The following is a 27,524-nucleotide window of genomic DNA, read 5'->3' as shown; positions in this document are numbered from 1 at the left end:
TGGAAGAAGTTTCTATGTCAGACGACTTGGGATAGTCTTTTTGGGGCCCTGGGAAGAAACCACACCTCTGTGGACAGATACCACACTTCTAGGAAGGAAGTGGACATTTCCACCGCCACTCATTCTGGAAGGAAGTCAAACCAGGGGCAGAAAGTGATAACGTTAGAGGCTGACCTTAGACCGAGATAGAAAAACAAAATAGAACGGAAAGATGCAAGAAGAGACTTCTCATTCACTCCTCAGGAAATCCTGGGATCCCAAGCAGGAGGCAGAGCGTTAGGCCGGCTGCCCACAGCTTTGGGTAAGCTGCTTTGAGTCAAGATCCTCACTAGGCTTGTTTCTGTGGGAGACCCTAGCCTGGGTGTGTAAAACTGCTGCAAGTCCCTCAAGTCCCCCAGTCCCTGCCTCAAGGTCCCTCAGGTAGGGGAGGAGGCAGAGAGATATGTCATTGCCATGGTTATTGCTTTCTAATGTGCCAGGCATGTTATGCATCTTTTCTTTTTTAGTATTCACTATTACCTAAAAAAGAAGTATGGTTCCTCCTGTTTTATAGATGAAGCAACTGAGAACCAGAGAGATCATGATCCTCCAGAAGGAAGGGCCTTCTGTCCCCAGCCTGTAAATGGCAGCCATGGGAGGGGAGGAGACCATCAGTCCTGCTCTCTGACTTTTTCAAACAGTGCTCTTTTCTCCCTGCTATCAGCCTCTCACATCAGTCTTTATGTTAAGTCCCTTTTCATCGCCTCAAATCTCATTTGTTGGCTCTGGCAAAGCACCGTGTAAAGCAAAGTTGTTAACATTTTCCAAAGTAACCTAATCAGAATTTATGCTGAACCCCAGGTGAGTATTTACCACAGGGAAAGCCAGAGTATACCTGCGCTTAGTAATTCTGGTGAAGAGCACTGAATTTTTATTTTCCTTATAGCAGTCATTCTCAAGCCTCAGCATGCAACAGAACCATCTAGAGCAGGGCTGGCAAGCTATGGTCTGTGGGCGAAATACCCCTAGTGCTTGTTTTTCAGCAGCCATGAGCTAAGAATGGCTTTAACATTTTTTAAATGGATAAAAAAAAATCAAAAGAAGAATAATATTTAACAACACAGAAAAATTACATCAAGTTTACATTTCACCGTCCATAAATAAAGTTTTATTGACACAGAGCCATGTCCATTCATTTCCATATTGTCTATAGCTACTTTTGTGCTGCAGAGACTATATGAACATATGACCTGCAAAGCTTAAAATATTTACTACCTTTTACCCTTTACAGAAAAGGTTTGCTGACCTGTGACCCCAAAAGCTAAAAATAGAGTGCTAAGCCCGGACCCTAGAGTTTCTAGTTCAATAAATCTGGGTGGTGACCAAAAATGTGCATTTCTGATAATTCCCTAGATGATGTTAATGTTGCGGGTCTAGGGAACACACTTTGGGAACCACCACCTTGTAAAATGACTGGTTGTGCCCAAAATGATTATTTGATTCCTATAATTTTGTTGTGCCTTTAAAATCCTTGTTTCCAATTCTAGTGGAGGGCTGTAATGAGTCATTCTTCTCCAGCAGTATTTTCTTGATGTTCAAAGAGGATATATAACAGGTTTAGAGCAAGTTCCTGGAGCTCAGCTTCCTGGAGAGAAACTTAGCTCTATCACTTGCTGGCTTTGCAACCTTGGGTAAGTTTCTTAACCCCTTTGGGACTCAGTTTCCTCATTTTTTAACACAAGGACCATAACAATAGTTTCTATCCCTCACAAGTTTGGTGCAAACAGTAAATTAGTTAATACACATAACATACCTGCAAAGGTCCCTGGCATACATTAAATGCTGTAATAATGCCAGTTGTCATCAAGCCATCCCTACCCAGGGCTAAGGTAGTTCACCTCAACCTCGACAGAGCATTGAAATCACCTGGTTTGGGTCATACCTCTTGAGATTCTGATTTAACTGGTCTGGGGTGTGGGGTGTTAGGATCCTCACAATTATAAAGGGAAATTATAATGGAGCACCACCCAATAAAAATATAATGACAGACACACGTATAATTTTACATTTTTTAGTAGCCATGTTTAAAAAGGTGAAATTAATTTTAATAATACATCAACAATAATGTTTTATTGTTGATAAATAATAAATGATGTAGTAATTCTATCTTTAACATAATACATCTAAAATATTATAATTTCAACATACAACCAATATAACAATGATTGAGATATTTCACTTTCTTTGTTTTCATATTTAGTCTTTGAAGTCAAGTCTGTACTTGATGAGTTATGGCCCATTTCAGTTTAGACTGGCTACATTTCCGTGGCCGGGTCACCACGTGTAGCCACCACAAAGATAAGTGTGGGCTTAACTAAAATGTACAACCAAGATTGAGATCTGCTGGGGTAAGGGCACAGTTGGCCATGGCAGACCTGCCCCAAAGCTATGAAACTTCTGCTGACATTACTCCTCTTTCCTTAGGGGTAGGCATCAGGGATGGTCATCAGGACATTTGATTTAATACCAGTTTAGTCTTAAAAACTGATGTCAGGGGATCCCTGGGTGGCGCAGCGGTTTGGCGCCTGCCTTTGGCCCAGGGCGCGATCCTGGAGACCCGGGATCGAATCCCACATCAGGCTCCCAGTGCATGGAGCCTGCTTCTCCCTCTGCCTGTGTCTCTGCCTCTCTCTCTCTCTCTCTCTCTGTGACTATCATAAATAAAAAAAAAAAAAACAAAAAAAAACTGATGTCAGTTTGAAAGCATCAAGATCAAGTAAAGCAAATGAATCTACATGACCCAAAGTTACCAGAATGAGAACGGCAGTAAGGGAAAAATAACTGAGAACAAAGTAAAACAGTGACCTGTTTGGTTCCTTCTCAATGAACCCACAGCTAGGTAAAAGGGGATGTGGGTATCCCAGAAAAAAATATGGAATGGATATTGAAAGATCCCTTGACATCCTATGCCAGACGTTGACTCAGAATGTTCTAACTCTGAATATCATTGAATATTAAGTAGGTTATGATTTTTTTCAAAAAGAGGAAGAAGAGAATTCATCCTCTCTGTTCCATCCTACAATACTCACTAACATTTAATAGAATAACCTTGTAAATTTATTTACAAAGCAAAAGAGATTTCCAAAAAGATGAGAACAGAGATCTGTAGTTCCACCACTTAGAGATAACCACAATTAGCACCCACGTGAATGCTATTTCAGAATGCTATGGTGCATACACTCACACACATTTTACTAAAAAACATAGTCCAATAGTAAGTATTCTTTCTTTTTTTAAAGATTTTATTTATTTATTCATGAGAGACACAGAGAGAGAGAGAGAGAGAGAGAGAGAGAGAGAAGCAGGCTCCATGCAGGGAGCCCAATGTGGGACTCGATCCCAGGATTCCAGGATCACACCCTGGGCCAAAGCAGGTGCTAAACCGCTGAGCCACCCAGGGATCCCAGTAAGCACTCTTTCATGTAAGCTTGTTTGTCACTTCACAAAATTTGTGAGTATATTTTCAAGCACTTTAATAATTTCTTACAATATCATTTAAAGGCACAGCATATTGAAACTGTGTTTTGCTCAACAATGATCTGCTTAATCAATGCCCTATAACTGGACACATAGGCTATTGCCCTCAAACTTGCTACTCACACCATAAGTGCTAATGTCAAAAAGAAAATTGCTTTCAATCCAATGGGCTCTTGACTTAGAGCTTGCTCGCAAAGGTGCAGAGGAAAGATCCTCTGCACCTTTGCAAGCAAGAGGACACATTTTATCTACACAGTCTCACTAAGCCTGACCCATTTTGTAGTTTGTCTTGCTTGGAGAACAGCCAGCAGGGTGCAGAGTGCAAGGGAAGGCATAGTAATGCTTTGGAAATGATATCAAACGAACGATATGAAACACCTTCATGCGCCACCTGCAGTAGACACCAAGTTTTCTCACTGCTCTGCTAAGAAGGACCTGCGAACCCCAGAGGGGCTCTGCTTCCTGCCGAATATGTCAACAGCAGCTTGTGCTTGGGTTTGAACTGGCTACAGCTCTCCACTTTCTCCCCCTCTGGGCTTAGAATTAATCACTTCTTTCAATAGAATCATTCCTGCAATGGGTTTATGGGTGGGTTACAAAAAACGCAATAACCCAAGAAGCCTCTCAATTTAAGATGTTGGTTTTTCTGGCTTATATAATTTACATAATTATTTGTTCATGCAGCATTTGTATATCAGTTTTGCAACTGCTTTATACAATATGAAATTTCCTGGCAATTCCCTGAGTGCCGGCTTCTCGGGCTGCCTCGGCAGGTTTTAGCCCTGCAGCAATAAAGCAAATAAATGGCTACAGGGCTGCCTGGCATTCCGATGAGGCAAGCACCAGCCTTTTGAGCAGCTGAATTGAATTGGACATCTCAGTTTGGGGGAACAGTATCTCTTCTGTTTTATTAATTCTATTAAAACTATTCATGGGGGGAAAACCCCAGGTTTTATTAAACTTGGAGAACCAAGATAATTCACTGTTTTCTGGGATTGGATGCACTTGTATCTTTGTAGTATGTAGAAGCATCATTAGAGAGTTGCTTTTAAGGTGAGCTGGTGTACGTGCGTTCATCCGTCATATAAAAATCCAATAAAACAATTATTTATTGCATCTTTATTTTGTGCCAGGCTGTGTTTGTCAAGTCTCCAGAAACAGAGAGGAGCAAGAGATATTCCTGCCTTCAAGGAGTTCTCAGTTTAAGGAAGGAGAAACACACACACACACACACACACACACATAGTTATGATTCTAACTAAGCAGGAATGTGATGCTCCAGGAACTTCCAGAGGGAATGATTCATTTGGCTGAGTCTAGCCTGCTTTTCCAGCCCCACCATATCTGTGTTTGAGAAGACTACCTGGCAGCCGTAAGGAGGCAGGAAAATCAGGTAGGACCCCATTTCTATCATTCAGGAGGGAGCGAGGGAGAACTTGATTCAGGGAATACAAGGAAGTAGGAATGAAGGTTGGCACCATATATGTTCTTTCTTACTAAGCTCATAGCGCTTCCAAGTATACTTGTTTTCACATTTGGGTTCAAGAACACTTATTTTGGGGAAAAATTGGAAAGATAAGCAAGCGATAGACAATAAAACTGTAAATATTGGCTATAGAAAAGGTTAACTAGGGACCAAGTAATGAAGAATTTACCATGCTGAGGAAAGACTTGCACGCACCCAATCCATCAAAAATATTTCTAGTAAGTTCGGAGAGGAAAACTGCCTCATCAGTTTATAGTAGGTTAGCTAGGAGGAAAAAAATGTCCCTGCTTGAAACAAAGTCAGATCACTGGCCAGAAAGAGTTCTTAAATGATGACTTTAAATAAAGTCTTGGCCAAAAGGCACCATTCCTTGTTTCTTCTTCTGTTTATTCATTCCTCAGCCACTAAGATTATGGATCCCAGAGCCAGCTCACCTGGGTTTGAGCCATGGCTCCCTCACCAGCTCTGTGACTTGGCACAATTTGCTAAAACTCTCTGTGCATTAGAGTGTTAATGGTATGGACTCATGAGGTTGGGGTAGAAAGTACATACATAACTTACTGGGTGTGAAACTCTTAGAACAGTGCCTGGCATGAGTGCTTACTGATGTGTGCTGGAGGGCTCAGTACTGAGCACATTTGAAGTCCTTGGCATAAAGACTAAGATGCTCCTACCTCAACCTCAAGAAGCTCATAGTCTACTGGAGATGACAAGTGGGAGTAAATAATTGACGGCTAATATGGAGCGTGCTACAATATGGCAATTCACCCCACACTTTGGGGAACAGAGAAGAGGATGAGGAGGGAGGGCTGAGCTGAGGCCTGTCCTCTATGTGTCACAGCAAGGCTCACTCAGTTTCAGGGGACATGAAATTTTTTAAATTCCCTGCTTTCTTTTCCTGCACAAACTTCCTCTGTCTACACCCTTTAGTTGTGGGAAGGGAACCCCAATTCCTTCTAGATCCTTTGTTTAGAAAGCATAATTGGATGATCTCACTCTGCCTTCCTTGAATGAGGAAATAAAGAAGTGGATGTTTCTGGTGTGTGGGGCTAGGGGTGCACTCCCCCTTGGCCACTGGGACAGAGAAGGGTGCCCTGGGAAGGAGGAGGAAAGTGACTTCTGGGAGGACAGTCACAGATCAGACCCGTGAGTTAAATAAGCAGAGCGTCTCAGGGCCTTGGTGAAGATTCTGCAGGAGGACAAGGCACAGGGGTGGTGAGGGAGGTGAGGACCAGTTAGAGTGGGGTTCTTGTGCTCCCTGGGGTGTATGTAGTAGGGGGCACATGGTTAGCAAATTGAAAAAAAGGAGCAGATGATGTCATGGTTTTATGCTTTGTGCTCTGAGTCTAGCTACCAATGTCCTCATCTGTCAATAACTCAAATGGGCAAGACCACAGAAAACATTTAGAAAGTTTCATTTTTTTTTCTTGGGGTCCATTGCTATATCCAGGAGACCCTGTCACTAAAGAGGAGAAACTTGGAGATACTTTGAGTCTCTGTGGATTTGGGGAAGCTGTTGGTTCTTTCTGCTCCTAGCCTTTAAAAAAAAAAAAAATTTAACATGGTGCCAACCACAAAGAGTGACATTTTTCTGTTTGTAAAGTGCCTCACGTGCATGTTTCATTTGATTTTCATACTATAGAAGTTAGGTTCTGGGAAATGGGCTTCATGGTTATATTTATTTATTTGTTTATTTAAAAGATTTTATCTATTTATTCATGAGAGACAGAGAAAGAGACAGAGGCAGAGACACAGGCAGAGGGAGAAGCAGGTTCCCTGTGGGGAGACTGATGGGGGACTCGATCCCAGGATCCTGGGGCCACGCCCTGGGCCCAAGGCAGATGCTCCACCTCTGAGCCACCCAGGTGCCCCATTCATGGTTATTTTATATGACACATGCTGATAAGCAAGGTTCAGCTTGTCCAAAGGTGAGAGATGGAACCAGGGCTCCCGCCTCAACTGGAAGCCATTGTTCATTCCTCTCTGGACCTCAACAAGCAGCAAGACAGACAGCTTACCCCCTTTCCTTCTTCCGCAGAAAGAAAACTTGGGTAGATCCTCTTCACAGATGGGATAGGAGAAATTCAGAATGGATGATCCTTTAGTGAAGAGAGCTATGTCAAGAAACAGCTCTTTGATGTCCTCTCCTAAAGGGAAGGAAAAGATCAGCTTCACTATCAGGGTGGATTTTGCCTCATATCAAAGCACTGAACATTTATAGAGGCCTGAGCCAAATGGCCTTTGATTTCCAGAAACCTGCCTTGTATGGGGACAGTTTTCTTCCTTCCCTTCCCTTCCCTTCCCTTCCCTTCCCTTCCCTTCCCTTCCCTTCCCTTCCTTTCCTTTCCTTTCCTTTCCTTTCCTTTCCTTTTTTCTTTTCTTTCTCTTTCTTTCTTTCTTTCTTTCTTTCTTTCTTTCTTTCTTTCTTTCTTTCTTTCTTTTCTTTTCTTCTTCTTCTTTCTTTCTTTCTTTCTTTCTTCTTTCTTTCTTTCTTCTTTCTTTCTCTTTCCCTTCTTTTTTCTTCTTTCTTTCTTTCTTTCTTTCTTTCTTTCTTTCTTTCTTTTCTTTTTCTTCTTCTTTCTTTCTTTCTTTCTTTCTTTCTTCTTTCTTTCTTTCTTCTTTCTTTCTCTTTCCCTTCTTTTCTTTCTTTCTTTCTTTCTTTCTTTCTTTCTTTCTTTCTTTCTTTCTTTCTTTCTTTCTTCTTTCTTTCCCTTGTTTTCTTTCTCTTCTATCCCTCCTTTGTTTCTTCATTCCTTCTTTCTACCCACTCTCTCCTCCTCCTCCTCCTCCTCCTCCTTCTTTCTTCTTTTTCTTCTTTCTTCTTTCTTCTTGGTAACACAGCACTTAGGCAGTGCTACAGAGGATAATGGCAACAGCTCTAGGGATGAATGTAGCCCTTTTAATGAACTTTATCTGTTTGGAGCAAGGTAGACACTCTGCTGTGCTCCGCTGCCCTGACTCTCTTGCCCCTCGAGGTGATGGCTACAGTCTGGGTTCTACAGCTTCTTGGCTGCATAGTATTGCATGCTTCCCCTGAGAGGGTGGGGTGGGGTCACCCACCCACAATTGCTAGGTGTTGTATCATATTACACAGGAAGCTTTAGGGTGCTCTGCCTTTTTCTCTATTCCTCCTTTTCATGTTCCACTTCCTCCTTTTTTCATTCCCCTTTTACTCAACTCCTGCTGTAGAATCCAGATATTGGGCAAGGTTCTGAAAATACGAAGATGCATGAGAGTTTTTTTGTCCCCAGCAGTATTCTCTCCATTTCTCTGGAATGATTCCACACGCTAAGTCTATTAAATCCTTCTGTTCTGGTTTCGATAAAACTGCTTCAGAAGGGAGATACTCTAGTAGCTATAGCAATATAATGACTGACTGTAAAAGCATGGCCAAATAAAAATAAACAATCAGCATCCTACCTCATTGATTGGGGTGGAGGGAGAAGATATTACATATCTTTGCCTTTGTCAAAGGTTTAAGAACTTACATCAGCTATTTGGGAAATGATATAAAGCAAATGATAAGCCAAGCTACTCGTGGTAGACTTGTTTGTTGCTGAGATAACAAAGCAAAAGCTCTCTCCCACAGTGATATCAATATTTAGGCTTGCCATATTATCTCTTTTTGTTGTTGGATATACTGATTCTAGGTGCTGATATCATTCAAACGAATGCTTAGAGTGTTTTTAGTATAAGAGCACAGCATTCAGTGAGAGTTCCATTGTATCCAGATGTCACCAAGAGAGAAGTAAAAATGAAGATGGAAATAGAGTTGCTTCCACAGAGTGGTGGGGACAGTGGCCTAGCCAGCCACCTAGCCAGCTACTGCAGTTAATGTAGCTAATGTAAGTATTTGGGGATGTGGACCAGGAAGAAATTATGTAATGTTTTATTTCATGTCAGTACTCTTTACTTACTTAGGATCATTCCAAATCTAATGTTGAGTTTTGGCTTTAAATGTTTAGAACACTGGTCAGCGGAAAAGCCAAAATCTTGTAACGGATCTGCCAAGAAGAACACAACAGATTAGATGTGAGTACATTGTATGCTCTGGAAACTTCCATTAAAAATTCATACCAACGATATCATTTTTTTCTACGTGAATCACTAAAATTGATTCAAAAACTTATTGACCAGCACTTTTTTTTTTTTTGCATAAATTCATGATGCCATCAAGATTCCTTCCAAGTCTCTCCAAAGTCAGTGTTGGTCAAGGCTACGTTCTAATGGCAGGTTCTCGATCTGAAATGAGCACAGCATCTTGATGGGTGGGCTACACCATTACTTAACATTTTTATCATTGCTTGAATTATTTCAGTTCCTGAACTTTTGGCCCTAACATTGCTTATTGATTATTCAAAACATTTCACAAATATTTATTATAATTAAAACAGGGAAATACATGCAGATTTTCATAGTTAAGACTTGCCTTTATAATTTCATCCCATCCCATCTCAGCCAATGTAATATTTTTCCCCCAAATATTCCATTATATGCTAGGTATTGTGCTAGATATGATAAGGACTGCAACGTAATGCCTTTTACACATACCTTCTGCTCATTCAGAAAACTTTGGTGACTCATCTATGCCTCAGAATACAGTCAGGAAATGTCCTACTGACGACCCCACGTTCCATCCTCCACATCATGAATCCATCCTCCATGTTTTGAGGTCAGGTAATCAACCAGAAAATTCCCACCATGGTTACTTGCTCATGCACTTTCTTTAACGTGCAATGGTCTTATCCTTTTGGCTGTGGACTAAATATTAAGTAAGGTTTTGCTCATTCCCATCTTTTTTTTTTGTGAGGGTTTCGCTGATTACCCCTCGCATAGTTTCTGGCTTCCTGAATTATTATTATTTTTAAAAGATTTTATTTATTTACTTATTAGAGAGAGACAGAGAGTGAGCATGAGTGGGGATGGGGCAGAGGGAGAAGTAGACTCCTGGCCAAGCAGGGAGCCAGACTCTGGGACCCCATCCTGGGACTCTGGGATCATGACCTGATCCAAAGGCAGATGCTTAACTGACTGAGCCACCTGGGCACCAGGGCTTCCCTGAAATATTAAAAGAATTACGTCTGAAATATTTTTTCAAAGCAAATAAACACGTATTACTTTGTACTCTGCTCTTAGACTCATCCTATAACACTTAATCTAAACACGAAACTCCTGAAAGGCAGGAGCTGGGTTTTTGTTTAGTTTGTTTTCGTCTCTATTTCATTTTCCTTTATGTTTCCCACTGGCCCTGAGAGAGAACTGATATTTAACTGTGCGGTCTTGTCACCAGGCTGTGCGCTTTGTAAGACTTTCCTGCTTAATCCCCCAAACTCCCTAGTGTGTAGCGCAGAGCCCTGCAGTCGGACACACAGAAAGTACCCCATTCGTGTAGGTAAGGAATGGATGAATGGGTGGTGGGTTAAGCCATTGTCCCTCAGCCTCTAATCCAGCCTCCAAAGTCTGCTGTGTCAGCAGGGGCTCTCCGCAATCACGTTTCTCCTTTGCCATCTGCCAGCAGAGGTGCCAGTGGGAGACTGAAACTGAGCAGGGAAGAGAACCTGCTCCTCCTTGCATGCTTGCTGGTCCTTGAGAGTGTCACCTGGAGATGGCCTGTCACCCTGGCAGTGGCAGTTGGTTCCAGTGTCCAGCTTTCTTCTGCACCTTCCCAGAATCAGCCGAGGCTAAGCTGTGTGGGCTCCTAAGCTTCTGTTACGACAGTTTCTGCCACAGACGCTGTCTTCCTCTCCCCTGCAGTCTGTGCCTCGCTCCACAAGGCCCTCCTTTGAAGCCTCCAGGGTCTGAGAAGTCCAACCTCTGCCCTCTGCTCTCCTAACCCTGAGTGTGGTCGCAGCTTCCTCGCTGTCCAGTTAGAATAACTGACAAGGTCTGCATTTTCCCCGTGGGACCCAGACTGCTACAACCAATGACAATCTTGAGAGATAGCTATGGTTTTCCTCCTTTCACAGATGGGAAAATATAGACTCCAAGAGGTTAAATTAACTTCTCCGGGTCCCAGAACTATAAGGTGGTAGAGTCAAGATTCGAACCCAGACTTACCAACAGACCAAAAATTAACCGCCCAGGATTGTGCAGAAGTATTCACAAAGTTGAGCCTCAAAGCTGTATGTTAGTGATTTAATTTGTAAGATGGCCTGGAATATTTTGTGCGCGGGCATATGGCATGTGATAATTCTGTTTCATAACTGGTTTTAATTTCAGCTTAGCTATGAGCTCACATTTGTCAATGATGGTGTTCCAGACAGTTTTATCATCCACATTGCTGACCTGGAAGATATGTAATTGTCTGTGGTATCTGCCGTGGAAATGATCACTAGCCTATTTTGCCTTGCAAATCTAATCTAAGGTGTGCTTTTGTTTGATCAAACCCTCTTGGATCTGGCTGTTAATTTTCCTGGGGAAAGGCCATTTTCTCGTATGCTCATTTTACTTCTTCATAAGCGCTTCTGTGCGGTCCCGGGCTTCTTTCAGCTTGGGAAATGGGAACGGGAGGTTTGGAGACAATGGTCCCTGCGACGTATCTGGCACTCAGTATTTAAAAAGTGAGGCCAACTAGACAGACATTCAGGAAAGTGCATCCTCAGAATTCTGAATCGATTCAGATTGCTGTCTGAGGAAAGATAGGGGAGGCTACATATGTATCCCTTAGCTGATTAGCAGTTACAGTATCACACTGCATGTTTATCCATATTTTAAACGTGTAGATAGAAAGCATAAACTAAGGGCAGGAGAAGGAAATAAAACATCTCCTCGGTACTGGGAAAATATTCTTAGGAGAATAATCTTAATAGGGAATAAAGTCACGGAGAAAGCAGTAGGTTGCTTCTCTCTGAGGATACGTGTGTGTAATAAAAGCATTAAGGCAGATTGCTTCAAAGGGCTTCGGGGCTTGGTGATCTTTCCTAGCAGTTATTTTTATTCCATATTTGAGATCAGATTTTATATTTGGGACTGAATATGCAGTATGTTGTTGTTCCTCCCGTCCCCCAGTCCCATCCTCACAGAGGCATGTCCTTCCCAGTGTGAATACGCATTTCCACTCTGGCTCTGAATTGTGTTGTATTTGCCTTATACCTTTGCTATTCCTCTACTAGATGCTGTGAGACAGGCTCCCAGCCTCGGGGCCTAGCACAATGCCTGAAGGTTATGCTAAGTTCCAAGTGACTGTTTGTGGAATCAATAATAAAGGTTACATATGTAGTGAATTGTAGAGAAAATTGTAGAGAACGTTAAGGCAGGTTTTCTCAACCTTGGCACTTATGGACATTTAGCAGATAATTCTCTTTTTTGTGGGGGTTGGCCTATGCATTGCAGGACGTTAGCAGCATCATTGGCCTCCCCCCCCACAAATACCATCAGGCCACCCCTTCTTCCCCCACAATCCAGTTGTGACAACCAAAGAAGTCTCCAGATGTCGCCAAATACCCCCCCTGGGGACCAACCCGCCTCTGGTGGAGAGCCGCCGCTTTCAAGACTTGCTCAATCACCAGACAAGTGCCTCAGACTCCTGTACCAAAATAAAAGATGATGGGTTGCATTTTTAAGTAGTCCTTCTTATGTAATATGAGAACTGCTGGAGGGGGGATGAGTGGGGGGACTCCCTTGGACACTTGCCACAAGTAATTTTTAATACATATAAATTGGATTATCTGAACTTGGATCTTCTGAAGAAATGAAATTGGAAAGTTAATGAGAGTTGGTGTTCCCGGGCTGTGAGGGCAGAGATAAATGTTTCCTCTAGACACTTCATTGTCGAGCAGCAAATGAGCTGAGGAAAGAAGATAAAGCTTCATCGTGCAATATACAATCTTTTCATTTTAAACATTTTTTCCTTAGCCTCTGTGCTATAACCTCCTTCTATTTGTTCTGTCAACATGCATTATGGCTTCTGACCAAGGGAGGGTAGTGATTGCAGTGGGTGAGCCCAGCAAGCTCCCAAACTGCCCCCACAGTCCCTTGCCTCTGGGACACGTGTGTGTGGAGGGCAGGCTCCCCTAAACAGCTGAGAGCAAATCATGCTAGGGGTGAGGAAGAGGATCCAGGGGAGCAGCCAGCTGCATCTGCCTTGCAGTATCAAGGGCAGTGACAGTCCAGTGCATCCTGGAGCCATTTCCTTGCTCATTCATAGGGTGGAATAGACTTAGATGAACAGGTGGGGCTAAGTGTGGGCAGCGTCTTAATGAATCTCAGCTCCAGAGCAATGTTTGTGCATTAAGCTCTGTTGGTGGGCTGTGCTCTCCTGGTCTGGGCTGGAACTGGGCAGTTGTCCAGGGGAGGGCAAACTTGTCTTGGTAGTTTCTAGCTAGTTGCGGGCCTCAACTGGAACCAGGGAATAGAATGCCAAACCCAATAGCACAGGCTCTGGATATGTAATTCCTCATTGAAGGAACACAAGCTTGATGGGTTTTGCCAGGTCGAGGGGTGCCCTCTGCTTGGTTCCCTGTTAGTGTGTTTTCAGGACTGGGTTGCTAAATCCTGGAGTCCATGGGCATCACCTGGCAGGCACCCTGCAGCCTGTTTGCTGGGTGGTTTGAGGGTTACCAGAGGGGCCAACTCTCATGCTACTATTTTTGTATCTCATGGGTCTGCTTGAGGTTTTTTTTTTTTTAACTTTATATTTTGAATAATTCTATTCTCACAGGAAGTTCAAAAAGATACAGAGAGGATTCACTTAGCCTTCACTTTGCTTTCCCACATTGTAACATCTCAGGTATAATATAGTACAATATCAAAACCAGGACATCGACATTGGTCCAGTGAACAGAGCTTATTCAGACTGTACCAGGTTTTATGTACGTGTGTGTGTGTGTGTGTGTGTGTGTGCATGGGTGCATGTGCATGCCTTTATAGTTTGATTGCTTAGATTTTACAAACTGTAGGACATCTGGGTGGATGAGCAGTTGAGCCCTGCCTTCAGCCCAGGGCGTGATGGGTCGAGTCCCATGTTGGGCTCCCTGCATGGAGCCTGCTTCTCCTCTGCCTATGTCTCTGCCTATCTCTCTCTGTGTCTCTCATGAATTAATTAATAAAATCTTAAAAAAAAAAGATTTTACAAACTGTTGCAAAATGGGTGAAGCACTGGTTTTCCCGCTCTTACAGCAGTGCTGCCCTGAAACAGAGCTGACATTCCTCAAGCCTCACCTCCACTAGCCATGTCTCTGCCAAACCCATTCCTAGGTTTCCCCATGTTCTTTCTGCTGCATGAAGGCAATGTTTCTCTCTCTGTCTCTCTTCCTCTCTCTCCCTTGAGTGACTGTGGGTGGGTGTGGGCTGACATGTGTAAAATCTGCAGGCAGGCCAGCATGCTAGAAACTCACGTTGCATTTCTGTGGTGCGGTCTTGTAACTGAATTGCTTCCTCTGGAAACTTCAGTATGTTCTCTTAAGGCCTTCAACTGATTGGATGCGTCCCACCACATTATGAAGGATAACCAGCTTTAATCAAAGTAAATATTAATCACATCCAGGTAATACCTTCATCACAACATCTTGACCAAGCAGATGGGCACCAGAGCCTAGCCAATTAATGCAAAGTATTCATCATCACAGGGCGCCTTTTGTGTTGTGTTGCTGGAATGAATCCTCAATAGTCCTTCCAATTCACTGTTCGCAATCCTCAATGCTCTTATATGGTCTGTAGTTAACTTGGGAATCAAATTTCTCTGAGTGGTTCCATATGTTTCTGGGATGAATATACGCCCCCTACCAGTAGCAGGCATTATGCTGAATGCCTGGAATACAGAGATTTGAAGATGCCATCTGAGTTTTCAGGAGCATACGAGTAGGGATGTCCTGACCCATGGAATCACAAAGAATGAGCAGGTGACTGTACTTGGGAGCCATTGATGATTGTAGAGGGAGAGGATGGCATGATTTGATCTGTGTTTTCCTTACCTGCAATAATCTCTCTCCCTTCTGTTAACCCTGACCTCTTTGGGAAATAATAGCCTCATTCCAAAAGCTCCTTTCTTTTTGTTCCTATGAATTTATGATCTATGTCAATTATTTAGCATGTAACATGGACTACATTGTGTAGTTACTCAATGCTTTATATGATAATGCCTTGCTTCCTCATCCAGTGTGAGGTCCTCAAGGGCAGGACCGCTCTATTATATATTATTGTATCATAGTCTATTCTCTTATAGTTTGACTACTCCTCCCCTTCCTGTCATATCTAATATGTGGCCTCCAATGGCAGGTGCTAACTCAGTGTTTGCTGGATAAATGGCTCTTGCTTTTATTTTCTACTTTCTGAAAACATGTTTACCTCTATCTGCAGTGTAAAAATCAATTTGGCCAATTTTCAGTAAATGTCTTGGGAGAGGTTAAGACCTCACATAGGAAACCTTTGATTGCCTTTTCTTTTGGTCTCCTGTATCTTCACTATCCAGTTCAACTGACCCCACCCAGGATTCCAGCTCGGGTTCCTTCACCTGTCCTTTCCCTGGTATCTCATGGCAGCCTATGTGTAGCTCCATCATTGCAAGTGTGGCAATAGTCACTAGTTTGCAACCTAGTAGATTGCACTAGGGTACAAGCTGTGAGTGGTCAGGAACTATGCTGTGCTTATTCATCATCAGATAACCAGCATCTAGTCTAATGGGCATGACAACTATCCAACTAGATGGTTGGATACATAGATGGAAAGGAGAGAAAGATAGTTTGATGTTAGGAGAAGAAAAGTTGAGCTTTTACTTCCAGCTTTGGTGGGAACCAGCAATTACTGAGTAAATCTGAGTTGTGAGGCCAGTGGTATCAATCTCTCTCTCTCTCCCTATATCTGGGAGGTTCGCTTGGGAGGTCATCACAATAATGGGAATTTTGCTGTGGCACTTAGGATGGAGTTTCTGAGTGTAGTCGAAAATCTAGGCCCAGGCCAAATAGCAACAGATGTTCCTCTGTCATCTTTTTAAATTCTTTTCTCAAAAAAAACAAAATAACAAACCGACCTTGTTTTTGACTTCTTCGCTTATTAGATGATTACCAATTCTGCAAGTTTGTATTCTGCTTACTATACAGGCTTACCTGTACATGGATCTGGGAGTTCCTTTTCTTACACAGCCATATTTTGATTGGGGTGTTTTAATTGGCTTATGTGATTTGTAGGACAACTTTCAAGGGGTCACTGGGGATCCCTAAAAAGAGGATGGTGTGTAAGGCTTCATGTGTAAGAGAGATGCTTTTGCTGGAAACTCATTACCATGGCAACATAAAATTAACTTTCCTCCTCTCTGTCCTTGATGCCACCATGGTGCCTTCCTTCTACCCCTTCCCTCAGACTCCTTCCTTGCCTTTGATGATAAAGAAGTGACTTACAATGTGGTAAATGTATTCTGGTTATGTTGCTCTGTTATTTCCTGGTTTCTGCCTTTCAAATCTTGTTACTAGAGGACAGCACAGGGAGGCCCCCATGTCAGGACATTATTTCAAATAATAGCAGGTCCACCCTGTTCCAGCGCCTTTGGTGGCATTTCCTTGGGAATTGATCCACACGCCAAGGTCAGATACATGATCTGGTTTCTTGTTTTATCTTGGATATGCAGATGGTGTATTCAAACTGCTTAAACATGGCTCTTGATATGGAACATAACAAAAATGGAATGAGCATCATCATCATGGGACATCGACTGTAATATAAGAAGCCAAGAACTGCAACACTCTGCAGCTGCCTGGGAACCTTAATGATTATGTTCTTGAGTGAGAAGATGTGTTTGTGTTGCCAAATTTAAAGCTCTGGGTCCCTTACTTAGGTGCTTCTGTGAAACTCACATGGAAATTCATTATTGACGGAAAAGGGGTGTGAACCTGCACTGCCGCCTTGATGTCTGAATCACACTCCCCTGGAATAGCCTGAGGTTGGCTTCCGTCACAGTAGGAGGCAATGGTTTTTGAGCCATAATAGAAATCTTACCCCGTAAAGAGATAAATGGTAATGAAGATGAACTTAGATCCAAAAGACCTGGACCAATGTCTCACACACATACAAAAATAATTTGGAGCTGTTCTGCTTGAACTTCTGCATCTTAGGGATAGATCAACAATGAATCCTAAATACACAGTTTTGCTGTGTGCTATGCATGGCATCCCATAGTGTAGTATCTTAACCTGAAGATGAGAGGAACTTGAATCTGTCTCCTAGCTGACAGAGAGTGCATCTTAGTGGCTTGAGAATGGGAATTCATTCTTAGCTTCTTATTCATTTTATTGTGTACCTGTCATATGGCAGGAAGAGGGCCTGATCTTGAGGATACAAAGCAAATCAGAAAATGCTTCTGCTCTCATCTGAATGATAACACTTCCAGCATCTAATTATAATACTACAAGACCAAATAGCCTCAATAAAAGATACATGTATACTCTAAATCTCTTACTCTACAGTCAATGCATGGTCATCATTTTGTGGTCTTCTGTGTGCAAACCACATCTCCTATGGACACACTCCATACTACCTGGCCTGGTCCCTCTTCATTTAAAACTCAGGCTTACTGGTAGTGTTGCCATTCATTCTTTCAATAGTATTTATTAGCTGTTTAATATGTGCTGGACACTGTTAGCTGCTATGGGACTAGGGTGGAGCAGGAAGCTTTTGACCTGGTCAGTTTACCCAGTGCCCTACTATTGTTGAATAGTGACCAAATTGCCAGGGCTTCCCCAAGTCTAGAAGTATCTAAAGAACTTGCCTGTTCTATTTGGTATGGGTAATTATTTAACTTTCTGTTACTAATGTGGAGTCAACCCATATGGGATAGAAAGGTAGAAAAAAATAGATTGTTTCCTTTCTTCTTCTTTTTTTTTAATGGAAAATTAGACTTCAGAGCATGCATCTCCACTATACTGCAAGGGTGGGGATTTGCATTTCACTACAGGTAAACCTCTTCCCAGGGAAGGAGCCCACAGAAGGCTTCACACTCCTTAGTTTAGGAAGTTGGGAACCATGGCAGTGTTCGGTAACACTGAGACACAAGCAGGATGCGCCTCATATTTCATTTCTGCATTTCCTGCAAATCTGTTTTCTGACATGAAACAAGAACCAGGCCATGATGTACAGGTGGTTTATCTGGTTGTCTGTGGCTATGAAGATGAACTCTGGGATTGTTTTTTAAATGCTGGGCACATTGGAGAGGAATTTACTCCTGCTTCTGGAAGTCATGATCTAGGTATGGCTTAAAATAAAAAGCTGAGGAGTTTGTCCCTGGTGTCTGGTGCTGTGGAATATGAAGTATTAGTGAGTAGTGGCTCACTGACTGGCTGAGAGGTGACATCTGACATCAGCCCTGTCTTTGTTCATTTATAGAACTTGATTTGAACCCAAAGTATCAGGAGGTTCTAAGATATATATGAATCATTGACTCTGTCTCCTGTCTTGTGGATGACCAGGACTTCAGGTATTAATATCCCCATTTTGTGATTGAAGAGGCTGAGAGGGAGGGCAGCAAAGTGACTGAGTCTCCAGACTCAGCCTGCTGTGGCTCCGTCCTGACACTGTGTGAGAGATAAATACACAGCGAGGAAGGTCAACTACTAAAAGAAGGAAAGAGAGCTTTGGACAGAGGCAAAATGAGTGCAAACGCATGCACCAAGACCCTGCTCCTCTTATGTCTCAGGTCGATAGCAAGGGGGGACAAACTCTTCAGCTTTGCAGGGCTTGCTGGGTAGGCTCACTTGCAAGGATTGCTTGCTAGGATTGCCTAGGTCACTGTTAATCGGCAAAGAGGCGGCTGTTTCCCAACCTAAAGGACACTGGTAAAGCACAGATGACAAAGCAGGGCGTTAGAAGGTTTTTGTAGGAATTAAGAAACACAATTCATGAAGCATCTAGACCAGCGGTAGCTACATGGTAGATATTCAATCATTGGAGGGGAAAAAAGGTGGATTCTGTTAGGAGGGCAATGTTGACTATACTTTTTGTGACCATACAAAATGAAACCAACTTCTATTTAAAATTTTCTTTTTCATGTTAAGAGCACTCGAGGTTTAAAATAATTTAGTAAAGTTCAATAGATATTTCTGAAATAAAACCTAGGTGTCAGCTAGGACCTCTCAGCCCTTGAGATATTAATAGGATTGCATTGAACACGGTTAGCCGTTGGGTTCTCAAACTTGCCTGCACATTGGAATCCCCTGAGGAGCTCTGTAAAAATGCCGATGCCTGGTTCCCGCCCTAGACATTCTGGAAACCGCCTGGGCATCACGAGTCTTATATACTCCTCAGGTGAGTCTATTGTCCAGCCTCGTTTGAAAACCAATGTCATAAGTCACACCAAGTTTTGTGCTCATTCCCTGAGCTTAGGATCACATGGGTGAGCTTCTTGATCTACAATGTATCACTTCAGGCTGAAAATTTAACCTCTTCATGGATTTCCTAAGAAAATTTCCTAAGAAATTTTACAGATTTTGTGAAAATAGCAGGAGGAGGGTTTCACCATATTCCTGGCTTCCTCCCTACTTCCCTCCCTGTCTTCATCTCTCTAACTTCTTTCTCTAGAGAAACAACAAAATATTTCCCATTATCTCAGTCCTGATGTCTTGGAAGCACAGCAGGCACCCCCGGGCCTCAGCAGCTACCCCAGTGACTTGTAAAGGAATTCTTTCAAGAAAGGCAGGGCTCTGCTCAGTTAGAATTCTTGGAATAGCCCCTAAGAGAATTTTTTCTATTTTAATTCAGGAACATCAACTCAAGGCCAAGCACTAACCAAGGCATGGAAAGGCTTGAGAGTTCAGGGACTAAGAGGATAGAGCTAAAAAGGTGGACATGGAGGGCTGTTGGGGGAAGAGGGAGTGTAAGGTGGAGGGCACATGAGGGGAAGTGGGAAGCGTGGGTTGGGAGAAGCCTGGCCATCAGGACAGGTGGGCCACCTGCTGGGGCTCAAACCTCTGCACTGGGGTGGGAGCAATCATTCGTGGGTAGGGATCCAAGCGATCCCCAAAATTAAAAAACAAAAACCAGACTGTGATGTGAATTAAAGACTTTCTGGCCTTAATTAAGGAAATGATTAAGAGATCAGCTGTGTCTTTTGTGGCCTAATTGGCATTACTCTCTTCTGCCCTCTGTGTCCATAGAGGTAACCAAGGTTCACGGTCAGCCTCTGAAGCTTTGAATGTCACTCTGGGCAGAGTGTGTCACATTGTGCAGGTTTGGTGTCTCTCCATAAACCTCCGTGACCTTTGGGGGTGGAATGTCAACTCCTCCACTTACATTTTACTGAGCACTTTTTTTCTCCTTAAGAGGCTGCCTGTGTTTCGGGACACAGGCACAAATGCAGGCTACACAGAAAGCACAGCTTTTTCATTTTCAGAAGAGACATAGTATTTAAGTTATAAACTCTCCAGACAATATCTCCATAAGAATTTGAGAACACAACAACACAACCCAAACACACAGTCCCTTTGCTATTTCTGAATTCCCCACTCCGACAACATCGTGTTCATCTGATTGCACTATGTAATAGGTACTGGATAATTGTTTGTTGAGTGAATAAAAGAATGTTGATACACAATCAGACAGAGGGAAGAAGGGATAGAAGTGATTTTGGAAATGGTTCACCTGCTCCTTTACATCTTCAAGTGTTTTGCTAACACATTTCCCTTTTAATAAGCCTCAATCTCAGTTCATCCTCTCTTAATGTAAGGACATAAAAATCACTTTCCCCCCTTAGTTCTCAGTACTTGAACTGGGGTATAAATATTACTCCAGTGAGACTGTGTTCAGGGCACATACTTGATGTCAGAGCAGCCTGTAGAACCTGCTAGCAATTGGACTTTTCTTATTTTTGGTGGATGCCCAGAGAACAGAGTTAGACATGCTACTTCAACAGGGGGACATGAAACCTAATAGTAGTCATCTATTGATCCAATCACAAACATGTTTGGGGTTTCTACCATGGGCCGAGCACTGGGCAAGAAGGGGGATACAAAGACAAGTTAGTTTAAGGTATAAACCCAACTTTTAAAATTTTTTTTAAAAAAGATTTTATTGATTTATTCATGAGAGACACAGAGAGAGACAGAGAAAGGTAGAGACACCGGCAGAGGGAGAAGCAGGCTCCATGCAGGGAGCCTGATGAGGGACTCGATTCCGGGACTCCAGGATCACCCCCTGAGCTGAAGGTGGTGCTAAACCACTGAGCCACCCGGGCTGCCCCAAAACCCCCAACTTTTTAGAACACAGAGTATAGAAGGAGAAAGGAAAGGTAAATAGACAATCTCCACACAGCATAGCTAGAAGGTGCAATGAAGAACAAGGGAGGTGTGTGTAATCCAGCATGGGTGGTCAAGGATGGCCATGAAGTGGGGATGATGTCAGAGCTGAGACTCGCTAGCCATAGAATCTGAAGGCGAGTGTCATCAGTGGTCCCCTCTGTAGCTCTGACCACACGAGGTGCTGTTCGAAGCACTATATGTGTGTCAGCTTGAATCCTTGCAAAGGATTCAGAGGCTTATAATCTCCATGTTAGAGTCTAGGGGACTGAGGTGAGGATTCAAGGAAAGTGTCCAGGGTCACACATCTGGAAGGGGCTGGAGTATGATCCCAGGTAGATTATCCGTTTGTGGGTACTCTTTTCCAAGAAACTTGGACTAGAGAGAATGACATATATAGAAACTGAAGTCCCAAAGAGCATGTGATTTCTGGGAACGTCACATCTGCCAGCAAAGCCCTTCGTGTAATCAAGCCTGTTCTGCATTTGTTCCCTGTTCACCTTGAATATTATAAATGCAGCCTGATCCGGGGCACCTGGGTGGCTCTGTCAGTTAAGCATCTGACTTTTGGTTTCCACTCCGGTCATGATCTCGGGGTTGTGGGATAGAGCCCCACATCGGGGTCCTCATTCAGTGGGGAGTCTGCTTGTCTCTCTCCCTCTTCTCCTCTCCCTGTTCTCTCAAATAAATAAATAAATAAATAAATAAATAAATAAATAAAATCTTTAAAAGAAGGTAAATGAAGTCTGTTTAGGTTCTTCGAAGACTTGAGGTCACAGGTGGGTGATGTTTGCACACGCACACTCTAGATCGTAAAGATCCTAGAGTCACCTCTGGAAGGATCCTGACAAGGCCAGAAGACTTAATTTTCTTTTTTCTACTGTTTAGAATGGTACCAGAAAGATAGACTTCTGTCTTCTTCCCATATCATTCCCAAGACGGAGCCAACCTTAATGAAGCCCACGTTTCTGGGGTTGTTCGGGTTAAGAAGAGTCGCTACTGTCGGGATCCCTGGGTGGCGCAGAGGTTTGGTGCCTGCCTTTGGCCCAGGGCGCGATCCTGGAGACCAGGGATCGAATCCCACGTCGGGCTCCCGGTGCATGGAGCCTGCTTCTCCCTCTGCCTATGTCTCTGCCTCTCTCTCTCTCTCTCTGTGACTATCATAAATGAATAAAAATTAAAAAAAAAAAAAAGAAGAGTCGCTACTGTCAATCACTGGCCTGTGTCTTGCAGGTAATCTCTGAGTTTTCACCCTTTCTCTGACTTTGCTGGACACTTGCCTGTCATGTGGAACTAAATGACGATGCCATGGATGTCTAGTTTGACACAAAACCGGCTTACCCTTTGCAGCCCTTAAACACCCCCCCCCCCATGCATACACTCCACAAAAACAAAAATCCCATCTCTGTATCACTTTGGCCTCCTAGGATAACCGTTGTAGGGGATTCTTTCTAGACGTACTAGGAATAGCTATTTCTACTTACCTCAGAATTTAAGTCAAGGTGACAGCTAGCCATCAACCCCCCTCACTGAGTTCTCTTTCCTCACCTGGAGAAGGAGTAACTTGGCCCCATTTTCAGCTTCACACTTTCTTCTGGTACCAGCTTCTCAGATGCCCTAGAGGCTGGGGCCATGGAAGCTCAACTGCGGACAGAACCCATGAATAGGATGTGGGGCTTTGGGCTCAAACCTAGAGGCCGGGTCTTTTTTTTTTTTTAACTTTTTATATTGCAATAATGATAGATTTATAAGAAGCTGCAAAGAAAAGTTAGAGAAGTCTCGTGTATCCTTCACCTGCTTCCCCTCACGGTGGCATCTTACACAACTGGATCTCAAAGCCAAGGTGTCAGCACTCGTACAGTCTACAGACCACCCTCAGATGCAACCAGTTATTATAGGTACTCACAAGTGTATCCATGTGCACACATGTGCCTGTGGGATTCTATGTAATTTTATCGCATGTAATCACCACCACGATCAAGATACAGAGACAGGGCAGCCCGGGGGGCTCAACGGCTTAGCACCGCCTTCAGCCCAGAGCATGATCCTGGAGTCCTGGGATCGAGTCTCGAATCGGACTTCCCACAGGGAGCCTGCTTCTCCCTCTGCCTGTGTCTCTGCCTCTCTCTGTGTCTCTCATAAATAAATAAATAAAATCTTAAAAAAAAAGATACAAAGGATCTTCCTTATGCTCCCTTTGAAAATTATCCTCCTTCCTACCCCTAGCAACCACTAATCTGTTCTCCATCAATATAATTTTGTCATCTTGAAAATGTTCTATAAATAAATATGTGTGTGTGTATATATTATATATGTATATATGTATATATATAATATAAAAGTCTGTAACCTTTTAAGATAGTATTTTTTTCATTCAGCATACTGTCCTTGAGATCTTTGAGGCCGTGGTGTGTATCAATAGCTCATTTGTGTTTATTGCGGAGCTGTACTCTGCAGTGTGGATGAACCATGGATTGTCTAACCATTCACCTGCTGAAGGACATTTGGCCAGTTTGGGGCTATTACAAATAAAGGTCTTTATGATCTTTCACATACAGGTTTTATATAGACACAGTTTTCACTTCTTTGGGATAAATAGCCAGGACTGGGATGGCCGTGTAATATGATAAATATTTAGTTTTCTAAGAAACAGACCCACTGTTTTCCAGAGTGGCTGTCCATTTTACATTCTCTCCAGCAATGTAGGCAAGTCCTCTTAAAGAAAGATTCTTGCTAGAAAAGCTTGTTTTTTAGGGTTAAAATCAGAGGAGGAGCTTATAGTCCCACAGGAGGTCAATGATCTCTATACCTCCTCAGCTTTGGAGAGTGTGACAAGACTCCCTCAGTGACAGGACAAGAATGTTCCTAGGAATGGTTCAAATACTAGGAGCCATGAGGTGCACAGGCAGCCATGGTGAATTATTGTTAATGCCTGAATGGGGTGGGTCGGGTTGGATGATTGTGGCAAGGAGCTTCCTTCCTTAGCCAGCAGCCTCCCTTCCCAGTGCTGTACACTCAGGACCCCTGAGGCAGTTTTGGCTCACACTCCATCATATGGAGGTCTGCAGAACAAGTGTTAATTCTTGAGATTTGTTTCCCTAATGCTTTCTGGTATGAGATCAACTTGATAGATTTTTTCATCCTCCTCAGGTACTGCTCTCCCCACACGTGGTAATGAATAGTCCATGCTGCCTCCAATCCCCCATCAGACCCACAAGAGAAAAAAAATCAATTTACACTTTTCCTAGGAAGCAAGCCTATCGACAGAGCTGACGCGTTGTCTTAGGTCTGTCGGGCTGCCGTAACAAACTATCACAGATCGGGTGGCTTAACCAGCAGACATTTATTTCTTACAGTTCTGGAGGCTGGATGTTCAAGACCAAGATGCTGGCTGATGCGGTTTGTGGTGAGGGTCCTCCTCCTGGTTTACGGATGGCCACCTTCTCAGTGTGTGTTGGTGTGGCAGAGAGACAGTGAGCTTGCTCTGGTCTCTTCCTATTATAATGACCCTAGTCCTATCATGGAGCACTCCCCTCACATGACCTCATCCAACCCTAAGCAACTCCCCCCCAGGCCCCATCTCCTAATACCATTGCAGTTCAGGGCTTCAGCTTATGAATTTTGAGGAGACGGAAACACTCCATCTATAACATGTGTAAAGACCCTCCTCTTCACTTAGCAGGTTGACAAAGGAGCCATTCAGTGACACTGTCTGCAGATGTGACCACCTTGATTTAGAATGAAGACAATGGTACCCTCATAGAGAAGCATTTGAAGGAAGAAGAAGTGTTCAAGGAGGCTCACCGGCTCCTTCTTCATCAAAGAATAAGAGACACACTGTCTCCAGGATGTGGCATCAACTCTTCCGAAAGATACCATGGAGATTTCCTGAGATTGTAAAGTGGGTCCCGGCATTTCTACCAGAGGGTCTTGTACTGAAATCGGGGAAGCAGAATTCCCCATCCCCTAAACCAGTTCATCATTTCTTCCTGTATCCCCCACATTGTGAGACAGAGCCAGAATAGGTCTGCTGCACGCCCCAGCTCTGCAATAGAGCTCTCCCTGAGAGGGAGGAGGGAGACGTTTCTATGGGAAACTTCTCATTAGCACTTTGTCGCTTGTGTTACACAGACCACCCTGGGAATAAGACCCCATGGCATGAATAATATAGGACTACAAGCACTTACAGGTCGATGCCAGAAGAGGAGAGAATCAGCTGCCTTTGGCTTGGCAGCCCCTCTGCAGGCACAATAAACCCCCTAAGCAAAGAAAGGGCTCATTTCTCTGCTTCCCAAATCAACACAATCCTATTACTTCCCTCCTGGTTTGAGGATTAAAAATACTTTTGCTAAAAATAAAAAAAAAAGAATTATATTGGAAAATAGCAAACTGACAAGAAAGATAAGATGAGAAACCTGACTTCAGATTAATAAATGAGAACAGGGCACCTGCCGCATGCCCACGGCCTTCCTGCCTCCCACCCCCAACACTCAGGTTAAATGTGGCACATGTTGATCACTCACAGCAATGTTTTAAGTAGACCCCTGACTCAGCACTTCACCTTTCTCTTTCACGTCATTGCTGTAACCATTTGGATAGTGTTCAGCCTTTTCTTGCCATCTGCTCTTGTGTTTTCAGAAAATAACATTTGAAAACTGCTATTGTGTGGTAACATTGCTAGGCAGGACTGGTGAACCTAGAGCAATTCCAAATACCTTTGCCTGGGCTTAAACCTGCGAGATGTGGAAAGAAAAGTCCTAAGCTGGGAAACCTTTTCTGACACAAAGAGAAATAAATAATAGGTGCTGCCAACAGCTTGTAATTATAAAAAATTGGAAGCAACCAAAATATTAATCAAAAAGAGAATGGATACAACTGTAGCCTATACAAATAATTATATACTCTGCAGCTGTGAAAATGAATTAACCAAAGCTACACATGCTAGCTATGGTCTGGAATAATGTCATGCATTGGTCCCCAAAGAAATTATTCGGGCAACTCGTTTATTAATTCCAATAATTTTAGATTAGGTTTTTCTGCATGGCCAGTCCTATTGTATGCATATAATAACATTTTTGTTTTTTCCTTTTAGGTCCTTAAATATTTTATTTTCCTTGTCTGATGCTGCTGGTTGGGGCCTTCAGTGCAATGCTGAATAGAAGTGGGGATGGTAGGCTTGCTTGTCTCCTTGGTTTTAAAGGAAATGTTTTCAGTGTTTCACCATTAAATGTGATGTTCGCTGTGGGTCTATATTTTAAGGTATGTTTTAGGTCCATGTTTTATTCATTTATTTTAAGTAGCCTCCATGCCCAGCATGGAGTCCAACATGGAGCTTGAACTCAGAACCCTCAGATCCAGACCTGAGCTGAGATCAAGAGTCAGACATTTAACTGACTGAGCCATCCAGGTGCTCTGAGAGAGAAGCTGATTTTTAAAGTTGAGACTGGTATTCCTTTTTTTATTTTTTTAAAAAAAATCAGTTTACCTTAGTCAATTCATATAAAATAGAGTCTTTGATGCATTTATAATTATTTCTCATTTATATTTGGGTTTTCTTTCCTTAATGTCCTGATCTTTCTATGCTCCTTTCCCCCCTTCTTCCCAACATTCCTTTGAATTGATTCAAGTATTTAAATGTTTTTTTTTTTTCCTTTTCCTAATTTGAAAGTGATATACTATATTGCTTGGTTTTTAAATAGTGACCTTTAAATTTCTAACATGAAAATTTTACTTAATAAAGCTTAAAATGAAACATTATCTTTTTTTTCTTTTTTACTTTTTCTCTTAGCATTCATTCATTCATTCATTCATTCATTATTGTGGTTAAAAACACATGGCCTTAGATTTATTATATTTTTTTTAGATTTATTATATTAATCTTTTTGAAGCATACAGTTCAGTTAAGTCTATTCGCACTGTTGTATAACCAGACGGCAACAGAACTTTTTCATTTTGCAAAAGTAAACATGATTTTAATCTTCTCCCTGAGAAATTCGAGGACAAGGACATTAGAATGCTTTCTGCCCCATCCCCAGCTCCTTCCTTCCTGTGCTATTATTATCCTGGAGTATGTGCTGAATTATTGTTTTGTGGTAGGCAGCCTCCAATGCCACCTCCAGTGGTCTCTGCTCCTAATTCACGCCATTATGTGAGGCTTTCCCCTGAGACTCAACAACTTGCTTCTCAGCAGTAGAGTATGGCGAATGTGTTGGGATGTTGCTTCTGAAATTAGGCTACAAAACAAACAAACAAACAAACAAACAAAAAACCAAAACACCCAACAACCCCCACCCCCACCCCCAAAAAAG

At 42.8% G+C, this 27,524-nt stretch overlaps 1 protein-coding gene across 1 annotated transcript in view; it reads right to left on the bottom strand.

Annotated features, from left to right (window-relative positions):
• LY86 (lymphocyte antigen 86) overlaps positions 1-27,524 on the bottom strand; it is a 59,441-nt gene that overhangs the window by 18,300 nt on the left and 13,617 nt on the right. Inside the window, exons 2-3 of the mRNA XM_025445073.3 lie at positions 8,920-9,006; positions 7,021-7,149 (exon numbers count right to left, since the gene is read on the bottom strand). Of these exons, the coding sequence (XP_025300858.1) occupies positions 7,021-7,149; positions 8,920-9,006 (216 nt within the window). The remainder of the gene's footprint in view (positions 1-7,020; positions 7,150-8,919; positions 9,007-27,524) is intronic.

This window comes from Canis lupus, chromosome 35 (assembly GCF_003254725.2).
Source record: "Canis lupus dingo isolate Sandy chromosome 35, ASM325472v2, whole genome shotgun sequence".
NCBI lineage: Eukaryota > Metazoa > Chordata > Mammalia > Carnivora > Canidae > Canis > Canis lupus.
The sequence above is the reverse complement of the archived record's forward strand: the minus strand, read 5'-3'. Positions and strand labels throughout refer to the sequence as shown.